The 15,302-nt window shown below is 37.9% G+C and overlaps 1 protein-coding gene across 1 annotated transcript in view; it reads right to left on the bottom strand.

Annotated features, from left to right (window-relative positions):
* Positions 1–15,302, bottom strand: part of LOC150082520 (hepatocyte nuclear factor 4-gamma-like) — a 63,610-nt gene that overhangs the window by 22,892 nt on the left and 25,416 nt on the right. Inside the window, exon 2 of the mRNA XM_090377821.1 lies at positions 988–1,239. Coding sequence (XP_090233947.1) covers positions 988–1,239 — 252 coding nt within the window. The remainder of the gene's footprint in view (positions 1–987; positions 1,240–15,302) is intronic.

The following is a 15,302-nucleotide window of genomic DNA, read 5'->3' as shown; positions in this document are numbered from 1 at the left end:
GCCATCCAGAAGGTTACATTTTATATTTGTGTTTTATAAATGTGTAACTTGAAGTCATTGTAGGAAGTGCCTGTGGTCTTTGAATTTACAGACAAGACAATTCCGAATTTGAGTGAATCTGCATGAAAGATCAAATTCGTTGAGATATATGCCTGACAGTTGTTGTTCTAATAGGGTTTTATGAGCATCAGCGACTAAGGCCATGTTGCTCCGTGTCTATTGTCTGTAAATTGTGCTCTGTGGTCATTTTTTGTTTTTCTGGAGTCAAAACCCAAATTTCCGGGAGAAAAAACCGTACTACCCTTGTCTGAGACAGACTAGCTCAGCCGCGTTGTGAAAAAAGGTCCATAAAAATTCCTCTCGTCGTTGACAGGACTCGAACTCAGGTCTTTTCCACCTGGTGGAAGGAGGACGGCGATTCTACCAACTGTGCAACCCCACGAGGGCCTGATAGTTGTACGTCTAAGGAAATGAAACATTTAAGGAAAGATGTCATTCACAAGTTTCTCTTTATCTATACGCTTTGACTTGAATGGTGTCGTTCTACGTCATCCTTTATCGACATGTACAGTATTCTCCATTAGGTATCCATTCTTCCCTTCATATCTCTAAATTCCTCAGCGGTCAAGAGGTAAGCAATCAGTTCAAGATAACGTACCATCAGCATCTTCAATCGTTTAAGTAACGTGAAAAAATGAAGGTTACACTTAACATCTATTGCATCGTCTGCAGCCTGTCAAGGTTACGGGTTTTATCAGCCCCCCCCCCCATTTTTTATTATCTGAGAACTCTTATCATACTGTTTCTTCAGCAATGTATTGAAGCAGAGGGTTTCAGTAGAATGTCCAATAAAAAAAAAAAAAAAAACTTTTAACTACAGTTTCCTGATATTGAAACTTTAAATGAACAATCTGAAAAATGTGTGAGTTAAATAAGTCATTTTTCTGTGGCCATTTTCTACCTTCTAAGCATACCTTGTTATCATACCTTCCTTTTTCATCCCTGCACGGAAGCACTTCCTTAGTCGACAATACCGACACTGATTCCTCTTGTCTTTGTCCACCACACAGTTTCTGCCAAACCGACAAGAATACCTTTGATTTTTGCGCACACTTCGACGGAAAAATCCTTTACAGCCATCGCAACTAGAAGCACCATAGTGTTTACCAGTGGCACGGTCTCCACAAATTGCACAGAACTGGTTAACAACTTGAGAATTTTGAGAAATGTCAGCTTCACCTAAGAAAGGAATGAATCAGGTTACCTTTGATTTAACAAAAATAACAAAACAACAACTTATCTAATATAGTCCATAAATGGTTTTAAATCAGTTTTCTTTTTTTTTTCTGGATGATGTTTTTATATCAGTAAAATACAGCAGACGAGATTTTAAGGAAACGAGTTTCCTTAAAATTCTGCGTTAGAATTTTCCATTTATAGGAATGACTTTGGGAACTTAAGAGATAAAACATATCGATAGATGATTATTAGCATTATCACAAACAAACTCTGCAAAGTTCAAGGTTTTTCTTGAAATAGAATGACCCTTCAGGTCAACTGCATCCGCGAATGGCGGATCGTATATACAACTGTTTGAATTCGAAGTATGGACATCAAATTTCATATGTAGATAACTGGACATTAACTTATGATTTATGATCAGTAACTTATGATTTATGAAATCTTAACATATGTATTATCCATCACTGAAATCTATTTACCTAGAAGGAGAGCATATCATTAAAAGCGTACGTAGGAACAGGTATTTGTGTATGGAAGAAGTAATTACATATGAAGATTGAAATAAATTAGTTGCTTCGGGTGACATATCTCTGTTCCAGCTCAGATATTTTCTCTTCTTCGTGAAATTCTCCCTGTCTCTCTCTCTCTCTCTCTCTCTCTCTCTCTCTCTCTCTCTCTCTCTCTCATGAAAAAGCCAAGCTTCTATGCGATAAAGCCATGAAATCCTTGCTGAGACCGACTAACTCAGCCATCAATCGAGTCCTGAGTGTGAGAAAGACGGTGATGATATACACTGTTTTCTCCGAGCGAGCCCAGAACTAGGACACTGGGTAGGAATAACTTCACTGTTTTTTTTAATTGTTTCATAAAAAAACAGGATAAAAACCCTATACAATACATGTTATTAACTCACCTGACCAAAAAATTAGAAATCTTTTGCTATTGGCGTCATCAGATACAGGGAGGCTTATTAAAAGTCATCGTTTCCATTCTCAAACAAAGGCATTTGAGGTTGAACACAGGACCTTTCAATCGAACCACGTAATCTACAGAGGAGTCCCCCAAGGTCAAGGTGGCGTCCTTTCTGTCCTATTTTTGCTGCCGCTTTGGACCCATTTCTCTCTACGCATCCTGATTGCAGCTCTTACGCAGATGATATAAAACTCTTCATCTCGTCGAAACACATTTACAAATCTGACGCAATCAACGCCCATGCCACTGCCCTAATAGAAGAACTTGACCATTATCTTGAGAATATTGGCCTATCCGTAAACCCGACCAAGTCAGCACAAATGTCTTTCTCCAACCTGAAGAAGAAAATGAACATAGACATCTACATCAATGGTAAAAAAAAAAAGTGTAAAGTGCAGCCATTATCAACCCACTGCAGGATGGAAGCCTCCTCAACAATTCATGCTGAGGGAAATGGACTATAATCTGCCACGCTGGTCCAGTGCGGGTTGGCAGATCGACCGTATTTAGCAGTCAGGGGCTTGAACCCCGGTCTACTCGAAGAGCGTGTGCTACTGCACTCCCTCTCCTGACCACTCGGCTACGGAGGCCGTACATCAATGGTATTAGGGTCCAAAAGGTCTCGCATCACACTGATCTAGGGCTTACCTGGAATGAAGACCTGACCTTCCATTAGCACTTCGCCAACCCTAAGGCAAAACCTCTCTCAGCAATGTGGGCGATAAAACAGGAACTTACTGGAGTAAATAACTACAAACTTGGCACTCACTACATATAAACATGTCTTGTTCCGATTCCTCGACGATCTGATCCTCTGCTTCCCTCACTAACATAAAAAAATTCATGGGTATCGAGTACTGGATTTTAAGGTGGTTGAACCGTGTTAATGGCCACTCTTTCACCATCTCAAGATCAGTCATGTATGCAAACCTTGGTTGCATCCCGTGGAATCAGTTGCTCATTACAGGAAATCTGCGCAACCTCTGTCAGCTCCTCACCGATCGTCTCGATGCTCCAAATGTCCACAATCTTGTTGTAGGCCCCAGGCTTTCCCGGGTCCTTTGTAATGACGCGTGGATTCCTCTAAGAAGCTTATTATGCAATTTAACAGTGCTTAGAAGATTTTTCCATCTAACATCCTCCAAAAGTACAACACCCTGAGGAATAATCCCCACAAGTTCTCTGATGAGAAAGCGTGCAGATCTCAGAAGGTATAGGACATGTACCACCACATACAACTGTAGGAGTTTCTTGATTATCTCCTTCAGGATGGAATATCCGTTGAATTCTACTTTGCTCCTCTACAGAGAATAATTAATTTGTTTGTATGCGTTTGTGTGTGTGTTTGTTCGCATTAGATGTTATTTGTTGTATTATTTTTTAGAAACTAATGTTTATGTGTGCATAATTTATGTACGACTTCTATGTTTGTCTGAGTTATAATGTACAAATGTATATAGACACTATATACATTTGTACATTATAGCTGAAGGCTGTTCAGGGGTGAAGCATATGCAATAAACTGAATAATAATAATAGATAATTAAACGTACGGTATGCAAATGAAGTTGTCACATGGTATTATCACAAGTCTTTGGTATTGGATAAATACTGTACGCTTTCTAGGGGAGTCTTAGTCGATCTCGTCACGGGGAAGGCAGGTGGTCTTTCCAATTTTGAGAAAGGTAAACTGAAAAAGGGCCACTGTTAAACATTTGTTGGAGCACGTTTAGTGGGAGCCACAATTGGGAAAACAAAGGAAATCACTGGTGTGTCGAAATCAACCATTCAACCAGAAACCAACCAGTCGAAATCAATCAATCAACCAATACTGTATCAATGATTCTAGTAACGTTCCCAAAATTTCTAACATCTACTCTGGCTGCCTAATTCTCCAGATCTGAAATCAACTGAGTATGTCTGGGTTATTTTGGAAAGAGCAGTTCAGATTCGCAGTTCTATACAGACCACAGTACAGCAGCTGACAACTATCTTGATAAAATAATAGTCAAATCTGGAGCTTGACTCCCTGATACCACAATGTGTACCAGCTGTAGTTCGGCAAAAAGTTGGCCGTAGTATATATTTAATATATCTAGTAGTCACCAATATAGCAAATATAAATATATTTGCTATATTGGTGACGATATTGTAGCGAGCACGTTTAAAATCGTATGAATAATCTAATAGTATGTAATTGATACGGTGGATTCAGAAATATTATCATATCATTCATGTAGATGCAAAAAAGTAAAGGGCCAAGAATAGTTCCTTGAGTACCCCAGTGTTGAATGCAAATTAATAAGATTTTTGTCCAGATTATTATTGTTATGTATTTAAGTGAATCTAAATATGCTTTCTACGAATTCAATAAAGGATCTCGGATACCATAAGCATATTTCCCCTGTATCTCCTGATTTTAATAGACTTTGCGTTATCGGGTCGAAGTAATGATTGTAGCATTTGGTTTGCTAATTTTTTTTCTTTCTGCGTAGAGTTTGTTAATTAATAAATGACAATTTAGAATCTGTTTAATTATAATTTTATGAAACTTTTTTTCCATTAATTTGGATATAAACCATATTGGTTTATATCCAATTTAATTGTAAGGTAAGAGATTTCCATATTGGAAATCTCTTACCTTACAATTTAATTTATAAGTGTCGGAAATTACATATTGTAGAAGATTATATTCCGCAGTAAGATTAGTAAATTCTAGTAGTATTATCTGTTAATATTGTTTTGGCTAAAGTAGTGGTTACATATCAACCAGAGATTAAAATCAACTATTAATCTATTAATAAGATCCCAGTTATAGGAGATACATTTTTGCAATGGTTTCCAAACATCTGATCTATTACCTTGAAAATAGATCAGATGGAACAATATTTGAAAACCATTGCAAAAATATATCTAGTCCCACTGTATAAGGCAGTTGTAAGACCAGATTTGGAATACTGTGTTGAAATATGGAGACCACACCTGAAAAAAGACATTGAGCTTCTTGAAAGGGTTCAAAGACGGGCAACTTATATAGTGAGATCGGCAAAAGGGCAACCATAAACTGCTTGGAAACCAGACACCTCAGAGTTGACCTGATTGAGGTTTATAAGGCACTAACAGGGGCTAGAAAAATGACTCACAGTGGAATTTTCACTGTTGTAAAGAATTCCAGGACTAGGACCATAAATTCAAATTACGAAGGAAGAGAATTAGACTAGATTATAGAAATTTTTCTTTTATCCAACGAGTCGTTGATTGCTGGAACAAGTTGCCTTCGCAAGTAGTTGAGGCTGACAGTTTGAATAAATTCAAAGATCAACTGGATAGCGATCTATGTGAGGATGTTGTGGCAATAGCGTTTTTAGGAGCATTAGCGACTAAGGCCATATCGCTCCATATATACTGTCTATAAATTGAATATATTTTGTGATCGATTTTCTGTTTGCTGGACGAAAAACCCAAGTTTCCAAGATAAAAAAAAAAAAAAAAAAAATGCTACCCTCGTCTGAGACCAACTAACTGGGCCATGTTGTGAAAAAGGCCCATAAATATTCCGCCCCTCATTGATGGAACTTGAAATCACGTTTTTCCCACCCAGTGTGGAGACGACGGCGATTCTGCCAACTCTGCTACTCACGAGGGCGTGTAAGAAGGGAATCAAATAATTTGTATTTCTTATCGACTATCTACTCTTTTTTTTTTTTTGGCCAGTGAGTGCAGTAAAAGCCTGTCTTCCTAGCACTATATAGCTATTACTATTATTACTGAATTACTGATGGATATAGTTGAGTAATAAAGAATTATTACACAATTGACTTGGAAATAAGTTCCATATAAAGTCCTTCTACGTCATCTAAAGTTTCGTATCGTTTAATGTATAAAAATGAATGATATATGGTTAGTATCTCTCCTCCCTTAGAACTTTGTTCTCATGTTAGTAAATTCTAACCTTGAAGTAAGAATTGCCCATCTAATAGTAGTATGGTTATACCAAATTTCGCTTAATAAGTTAATATTTATTCATTTAATATTATTTCATTTTTCATCTTGTTTTGGTACAAAACCAGCACGTTGACAGTTTGGTAATAAATACCAATAGATTTAATTTATTACTTTTTCTTTGGAACTTTTAATTGCTACTTTTTGCTGAACATGTTGCACAATAAATTGCAAAATTTAATGTCTAAGATTCAATTCAGTGTTAACTCGTGGAGAAAAATCAGTTATCTCAATTTTATCACTGCATATTAAATTATAATAGATATGCGATCGAATGTGCGTGTTTAAGCGCCAAAGCAACTAAGATTATGTGGCGTCAATATATTGTCAATTCTGTGATCGATTTTCCTGTGTGCTGGATGAAAAACCAGAACTTCTGAAGATAAAACCATGCAGTCCTCGTCTCAGACCGAGTAACGTAGCAATGATTGTGAAAAAAGGCCATACGAAATTCCTCACGTCATTGAATGGGGAGGACGATGATTACATCCACTTGCTACTCCTGAGGGCGCTCTATTTATTAAAAATGAACGTAATTCATTCGGAAATTTTTTCCTTAAATCCTTTTGGGAGAAAGGAGATTTATATAATCATGCAAATTATTTTCGCTCAACTCATTTCCTGGTGAAGTGTCAAAGACATCATTCTAATGGCCTTGTTGCAGTGGTAGACAAATCAATAATAAAGATTCTTCCTTCTTCGCGTACACAAGTAAAAAAATATTTGAGCTTGAACAATAATTTCCGTGTTCTGTTCCCAACTGCACAGCACCGGGCTATCTTTGTAAATCAATAGCATATTTACTCATTAGTATCTTGCGCATGCGCAGTGTTTCATAAAAAGTAACCAGAGGGCCGACCGTTTTACTGATAGGGAGAAGCTTAGTGTAAACAGTTTATGTATGATAATACGGGTCATGACACAGACGTCAGGCAGTTTGCTCTCATATACATTTTGGGTTATGTACGCGCAATATTTCTTAGTAATTTTCTTACAGCATACTAAGAAACGGAATCTGCTTTCATCTGTGTTTAATGGAATTTCTGATTGGTAAAATCATGATGTGTTAATCGCTATTGACGCAAGCAGCAAAGTAGGAAAATCGATTTTAATGTTTAGTGAAACATTGAAATCTCTGTAGTGATTTTTCAATTAAAGTGCTCTGTCTATTGTGACCTCTTTTTTGAAATTTGGTTATGTACTTTTTTCTTGCTGTCATATAGGCTGGATCAAAAAATAATAACCAATTTTTCGTACATATTTCAGTTTAAAGAAATATTGCGTTGTCATTAGTGTTCGAATTTCAGTACTGTCAGGCAAATCGATCTGAGAATTAATTCAATTAAATTGACGATATTTGCATTGAATGTTTTGTCTCTCAGCTCTCCGATAGTTTTCTTCTTGTTTTTTTTTTTTTTTTTTCTCGTAATTTCTCTGAGAGCAGAAGTTGTGAGACTCAATAATGCACCTCTTGGTTACTCAATCTCTTACAGGTAAGGAATAACTCCCAATTAACCAGTACTCAAATAGTTTGTGGATACCATTCAGTCGACTTCGAAATTCGCGTTTCATGATATATTAACGTATTTTTTGACACCCCCAAACAGGAAAGGTATTAGAACTTATTGTACTTAGCACTGTTGAGAAGATGAAAGAAGATATTAGACTTAAATTTATCGTATAATTTTCATGAAATACGTATGAACGGAGGTTGTTTCTGAAAATTGAAGTTAAAGTAATAAATGAGTAAAAAGAAAAGTTGATTCTGTGAGGTTGAAGTTGAACAGTAAATGGATGCTTACTGGTTGCGCACGTGTTCGGGCTGGTTTGGGAGAGAGAGGGCAGCTAGTTCATAAGAGTGCCCATAGCAGTATCTATACAAAAGGCATGCAGCACGAACAGAACGTCTATGAGACAGAGAGTGGAGAGACTTTGTAAGAGACTGGTCATTAATTAACCTAACTGCCCTCCTTCGAATGGAGTCTAGAAGTCTGAGAGAGATTAATAGGGGAGGGAACCGCCCCACATGAGGAAACAATAAATTTGATGAGCTTGAAGTGCTAGTCAAGACATCAAAGGCAGATATTGTTGGAATATCAGAGAGGTGGTGTCACACAGATATAGGCAGTGCAGAATTTAAATTTGGGGAGTGCAATGTGTACAGAAAGGATAGACAGGACAGGAAGGGAGGAGGGGTTATGCTGTTAGTTAAGAAACACGTAAAATTTAAGTGCATCCAATTGATGTTGGTGGACAATGCAATGTTGAGTCTGTTTGGTGTGACATAAGCACTGGGAAAGGAAAAATGAGAGTAGGTGTGTGCTATAGGCCTAATGAATCTGATTAGTATAATGAGCAGTTGTGCAGAGAGATAGAGTGGGTCGGTAAATCAGAGTGTCTTATAATGGGGGATTTTAATTTCCCGGATATTGACTGGAATTTGTGGGTTGGTCACTCACACACTAGCAAGGTTTTTGTGGATTTATTGGATGATTGTTTTCTACAGCAGCATGTTCGGGAGGCACCTAGATGGAGTAATACTCTTGATCTGATTATCAGTAGTCGTTCTTCATGCATTAAGAATCTGCAGATAAAGGAACCACGAGGTGGCAGTGATCACAGTGTACTGAAGTGGGATTTACTCAAAGAGGTAACTACCATTAGGGGTAACGGCAAGGGTTTTTGCTTTCGTAAAGGTGACTACGGTAATCTGAGACAATATTTAAATTCTATATGGTGGGACCAACTGATGATGTTACCAACAGCAAATTCAAAATGGGAAGCATTCAAAGAATTAATCTTGGCAGCTACTAGGTTTTTTAATAACAACTAAGAAATATTGTTCATGATTTAGGCTAAATTGATGTCAGATGAATTAATTAGACATGTGGCAGAAAACAAAAATGCGTTGGATACATATAAATTAACAGGTGACACAGATATACAGATTATATCTATCATATAAGCTGGTCTGTAACCAAGTCACAACGGAGGTTATGCAGGCAAAGGCAAATTACGAGAAATCTCTGGCAAAGGATGCAAATAAAAACACAAAGAGTTCTTTACTTACGTAAATTCTAGAAGGAAGGGGATGAATCAGATTGTTCCACTTGATATCGATGATTCAACTGTTGATGATCCTGCTCAGGTAGCTAACAAACTAAATGAATATTTTGTATCTACATTCACACATGAGGAGTTATTCAGGGAGGGGAATGCCAGAGGTGTATACTAGATAAACTTGTAATAACTGAGAGTAAAGTGGAGGAGAAATTGTTGAAGATAAACATAAGAAAGGCACCTGGGATGGATGGAATCTATCTAATTATATTAAAGGAGGCAGCAAAGGAAGTAAGCAAACCCTTAGACGTAATTATGACAGCTTCCTTGGACTCAGGGGAGGTTAACCATGAACCGAAAATGTGCAGATGTGACCCCAATCCACAAAGGAAGATCGAAGGAGACACGGGTAATTACAGACCTGTTAGTTTAACTTCTGTTCCAGGGAAATTAATGGAGGCACTGGTTAAAGAAGCATTGCAGGATCATCTTGAAAAGACTTCAGTTATAGCTCGGACGCAGCATGGGTTTGTTAAGGGAAAGTCTTGTCTGGCCAATTTGATTGGATACTATGATGTAGTCACAAAGGAACTGGATGCAAAGAATAATTTTGATATCATATATTTGGGTCTTAGAAAGGCTTTTGATACTGTGGCACACGGAAGACTGCTGCACCAATTGGAGCAGTGTGGCATTGGAGGCAAAATGCTGCTATGGATAAAAGGATGGTTGAGTAGGAGAAGACAGAGAGTGGTAATCAATGGACACTGCTCTCCGTGGACTAATGTTATTAGTGGAGTTCCCCAGGATTCAGTGTTGTTTCACTGTTGTTTCCTGTATTCTCAATCCATCTACTCAACAGGATCTAGTTGAGTAGATGGATTGAGAGGTAGCAACTGAAGTTTAACATTGACAAATGTAAAGTACTACATATGGAAACAGTGACCCCAGAGTAACGTATCAACTGGGTGGTACTACACTGACAGAGGTATGGAGCGAAAAGGACCTGGGGTTAATTGTGCAGGCAGATATGAAGTTTTCTGAGCAGTGCAGACGGTCTGCAAGAGTAGCCCATGGTGACTTGTCAATGATACACAAGAATTTTTCTAGCCGGGATAAGGAGGTGATTATCCCCTTATATAAGGCAATGGTCGGGCCACACCTTGAGTACTGTATACAGTTCTGGAGGCCTCATTTTAAGAAGAATGTAGAGCTGTTGGAACGAGTACAGAGAACGGCAACAAGATTAGAGAATGGAACAAAAGAAAGGTTTAACTTAAACCTTTCTCTTACGAAGAAAGGTTTAAGTTTTGTAAATTACAGTTTCTGGAGACTAGGCACCTGCGAGGTGATCTCATTGAGGTGTATAAAGCCTTGAATAGTTTGAGCATGCTCAATGCTGATGGGATTCTTCCTCTTGCTCAGAATAATCGCCTGAGAGGGCATAAATTCAAATTGAGGAAATAGACAGTTGTAGGATAGATGTGCGGAAGTTTGCCTTTAGCCAGCGGGTGGTTGTTTGCTGGAACAAACTTCCATCTGTCGTTGTAGAAGTGGATAACTTAAACAGATTCAAGGCAGAATTAGACAAACATTTGGAGCTGGTGGATGAGTGAAATGAGAAGTGTGTGTGTGTGTGTGTGTGTGTGTGTGTGTGTGTGTGTGTGTGTGTGTGTGTGTGTGTGTGTGTGTGTGTGTGTGTGTGCGTGCGTGCGTGCGTGCGTGCGTGCGTGCGTGCGTGCGTGCGTGCGTGCGTGCGTGCGTGCGTGCGTGCGTGCGTGTGTGTGTGTGTTTTTTGGCTGATGCTGCATAAGCTTGCTTTCTTGCATATGGGGCCTTGCTAATGCTATTCAAGATGCAGAGGAAGCAATATTTGTGATTTGCTTCTGGAAAGAGAGATTAGAAGGAAAGGTATTTCCCAATGGAGAAATGTGATCTTGTTTAGATCAAATGTGATCAAATATGAGTGTCATCGAAGATGACACTCAGATTTGAAATAGTAGCAGAAGTATCCAGAAGTATGACACTTTGATTTAGGAGCAGAAGTATCCTTTTGTTTTGTGAGATATAAGACTGGATTGAATTTTAGAAGGATTGAAATTAGACTGGATTGAATTTTAGAAGGATTGAAATTAACTAATTTATCTTTGCCTCACTGGAGAATTACATCGAGTTCAACATTTGAGGAATTAGTAGTGGATGTTCGAGAAGTTTAAGCTGTTTGTGTAGGTTAAGGGTTATCAAACTGGAACGTGGAATGCAATCTGCTGTCATCGTCAAAACTATGGATGGGATTTCCAGTGAATGGAAGAAGGTTATCAATATACAAGCGGAAATGAGTGGGAGAAAGAACTGAACCTTGCGGAAGACCAATATTAGTGGAGAAGTTGGAAAACAGCCAGGGCAGGGATTTAAACTTGTTATGGCCTTAAGTATGTACGAGGCCTTTCTCTCTTACAGTTCACCTGTGACAATATTAAAAAAGGATTTTTTTAAGATGAAGCGAGGCCCTAAGCTGTAGCTTGTTTAGCTCATATGTAAATCCGGCCCTGAAGACTGCCATATACCCTTACCTGCAGTGAGAGGTCAGAGAGAAAACTGTAGACCCAACAAAAAAGCAGTCATCTCTATGCCAAACAGGATGAAAAGCCCTTCAGTGTCAAGAATAACTACTTGAGTTTCATCAAACTTTTCCATTCAGTTTGTCCATGGATAACGTAAACCAGTATATTACCAGTGGATCAACACTGACGGAATCCATATCGGCGATCATTGATCAGATGGATATTTCGAGATAGTTTAGCAGTTGTGGTTAATGGATTTCTACATTACTTTAGAAAGAGTAGAAGCGCAATTGGACGATAATTGATTGGGAGGGATATGTCACTCTTTTTAGGAACTGGCTGATATGAGAGCTGAGTGATAGTCGAACCCAATTTTTAAGACACATCTTAACCCCTGTGGTAGCCTAGTCGGCGATACATTGCCGTCTGCCACCTTTGGAGAGAGGTCTAGGTTCGATTCGCATCGACGACTGGAGGAATTTTTAAGTCCTCTTCATTTGAGGCATGGTGTACGGATTTTTCATTTCGCACAACATACAAATCCACTAATGAACACATACTTCTAGAAACATAATACTCTTACAGTTATGAGCACACGCTTGGGGACTATTAATACCAATTTTTAAAAGTATTAAATTTTTTCTTTCGTTTGTCAGAGTTGAACAGTCGTGCAGGATCCGCCCTATATAAGATACAACACATCCAGTCATCTTTCGCATTTTACGTAACGTTGCATTACTGAAATATCTCTCTATACATTAAAAAAGTTTATTTCTAGCGATATTTATTTGAGCCAATGGGAGAAGAGGGCGAGGCAATGCAATTAATTTCAGATGCAATTAATTATTGACAGCTACCGCCATAACGTTCACCAACCTCGTGCACCTGCTTCACTATCTAACATTTGATGTTTTATTGTAACGTTTTTTGTATATTGATGAATACGTGTGTTGCGTATTGTATATTTGTAAACAGTTAAGTATTTTATAAATATTTTAAATATTTGTATAGTTTGTAAATATTTTAAATATTTGTATAGTTTGTAAATATTTCAGTTAACTATTTTAGTCCTGCTCTTTCGGATGCAATAATATTCCTCATACATTATGGAACCCGAAGCAAAAGGCCTTTGGCTAAAATCTATTATTTGGGTACCACTTGTCTCCGCGCAGTGGGCATGGTCGTAGAACTCAATGATTGTACAGTCGAGTTCTGTGGTTGGGTGATTATTGTGAATGTGTTTAGTTTCAGATTGTTTTGTGTCGTCGAGGAGGTGGGTGCTTAGCTTAGGAAGGGTGTTTATTCCCCCCATCCCGCTATTTTAAAATCAGAAAACGAGTTCCCGATTTTAAAACAGCGTCAAGTGGGGAGGGGATAAACACCCTATGCATGTCAACCTAGGAGGAAAGGGGCGGGGGTAGACAATGAGTGACACCTGCTAATCACTACCTTCTTCCTGACTTGTATTTGAATATGGAGTGGTGGTAATCAGGATCCGAATTTTTACCATGCCTTTTCCTAAGTGACCTATATAAACGCAGGTAAATAAATACATAGTGATATTTATTCGACCTTGAGAACGCCGCGCACTACAAATGCACAGGTAAATTACATAGGTCATTTCCTGATTAGATATCGATCAGTGCGCTTCGACAGGTGTGTATTTTGCGTATAAAAGATTTGCTTACTCCATCATACCTCTGAATATTACGTAGAAAAGCGTGAGCGGGGGTTGGCGAGCAAAGGTAGCAGGGGGCGGAGCCGACTGGTTTACATTAATTAAAAACCAATGTCTACTTTTTAATTCAATTACTACTACTTTTTCTTCTAAAAGTTCACATTGGGACATTTTACTGCAGTGTACGATAAACTGTAAACAAAGCAGTAAGCTTGTACGGTACTCCTAATGGTCTCAAAACCAAAACATGAAGTCATGATAACGACGTGGTGTCTTTCTTATTGATGCTATAGTTATGTGTACATGGGAGGATTGGATTGTATATAGCTGAGCTTTGCCTTTTTGCCTGTTCAGTTCGGTACTGCAACTTTTCTCTGTAAGCAATGCCTCGATATGGAGGCACGTTCGCTACAAGTTCATTATCTCGAAAGTTCACTTTGCAATGATGATGAATGAAATTGAATGATAAACCCGCTTTCCAATTATGGTCAGTGAATCAGAAATACGAAAAACAAATCTACGGTAATTGAGCGATGCTGTTCGAATAAATCGGCCGGAAAGATAGGCTTCAGGAGATTGGCACTTGCATATTGACAACCCTTTCAACGACTGAGTAAATTCAAAACGCGACACAGGAATTAATAGCAAATCCAAAAGTAAGTAGCCTATAAGAAATGCTTCTAGAAGTTGAAGAAGTGTTAGAATTAGTATATACAATGTCTTCAAGATTATTTCGATGGGATCCATTCGACAAGTCGCTAAGATTCATCATTTTCCAAATATTAGTTCAGTCCCGAACTTTTTGATCAAAAACTGATTTTGATCAAAAAGTGATTTGTAACGTTGACAACAAATATCCCTCTTCCCTCACCTTGTTGCAATAAATATTTATTATTTTTTTAAATAATTATGCTCGATTAGGCAGTATCGGAAATCATACAGCAGGTTACATATATGCTATCATGTCATCCTTTCCCCTTCACCATAAATTGACTGAGCGCACTTGCCAGAAAAAATTAGTGACTGCATAAAAACCTGCATAGGCAGACATATAGATGTATCCATATCCACTGCATCCTTCGAGGGCTGTTTCAAAACTTCCGAAATTTTTACCTTTCCGGACTGGAATTATACAACCTTTGTCTAACACTAACACCACGTTATTGAAATAATCTAGCCAGCTAGCCACATACTCTCTATTCAAACATCTTTCTTCTCTGAAATTTTTGCCTCATCTTACTCCAGCTAACTTGTCAGCCATAACTGGATCCACCTCCTCCGCTCTCCTCTCCACTCTTGATTCGGCCTTGAGACGTCACTGGTGACTTAAGTGTAACTGAATTTACAACGAATTATTAGGCTGACACCGTTATTTAAAAAAAAAATCATTGTAAACATAACATTTACATAAATACAACAGTAAATCGAATATTTAGTTGGTAGTATAGAGATTTTTATAAATTTTAAAAATTGATCTTGTTAATTCTAAATACATTAGACTCCATTATCCGGACAAAGTTATTTCTCATCCACTCCGAATAATCGGGACTCTACTATATCTTTTATTTTATATACTAGATATTCATGATGGTAGGGTGGACTGTTGCTCGTTCTACTAACATTAAAAAGGAAAAAAAAATAAATTGCATAGCTTTTAACATCATAATCTTTTAAGTAGTTTTGTCATCTGTCCGATTTCAAAATCGATTTCTAAATTGACATTCATTAATTTCTCCTTTTTGATAAGAGTCGATTGACTACTTCCTGAATGAAAATTCGACATT

Source organism: Mastigoproctus giganteus, chromosome 7, assembly GCF_048544385.1.
Source record: "Mastigoproctus giganteus isolate SK-2022 chromosome 7, ASM4854438v1, whole genome shotgun sequence".
NCBI lineage: Eukaryota > Metazoa > Arthropoda > Arachnida > Uropygi > Thelyphonidae > Mastigoproctus > Mastigoproctus giganteus.
Note: the sequence above shows the minus strand (reverse complement) of the source record. Positions and strands in the feature narration are given on the sequence as shown.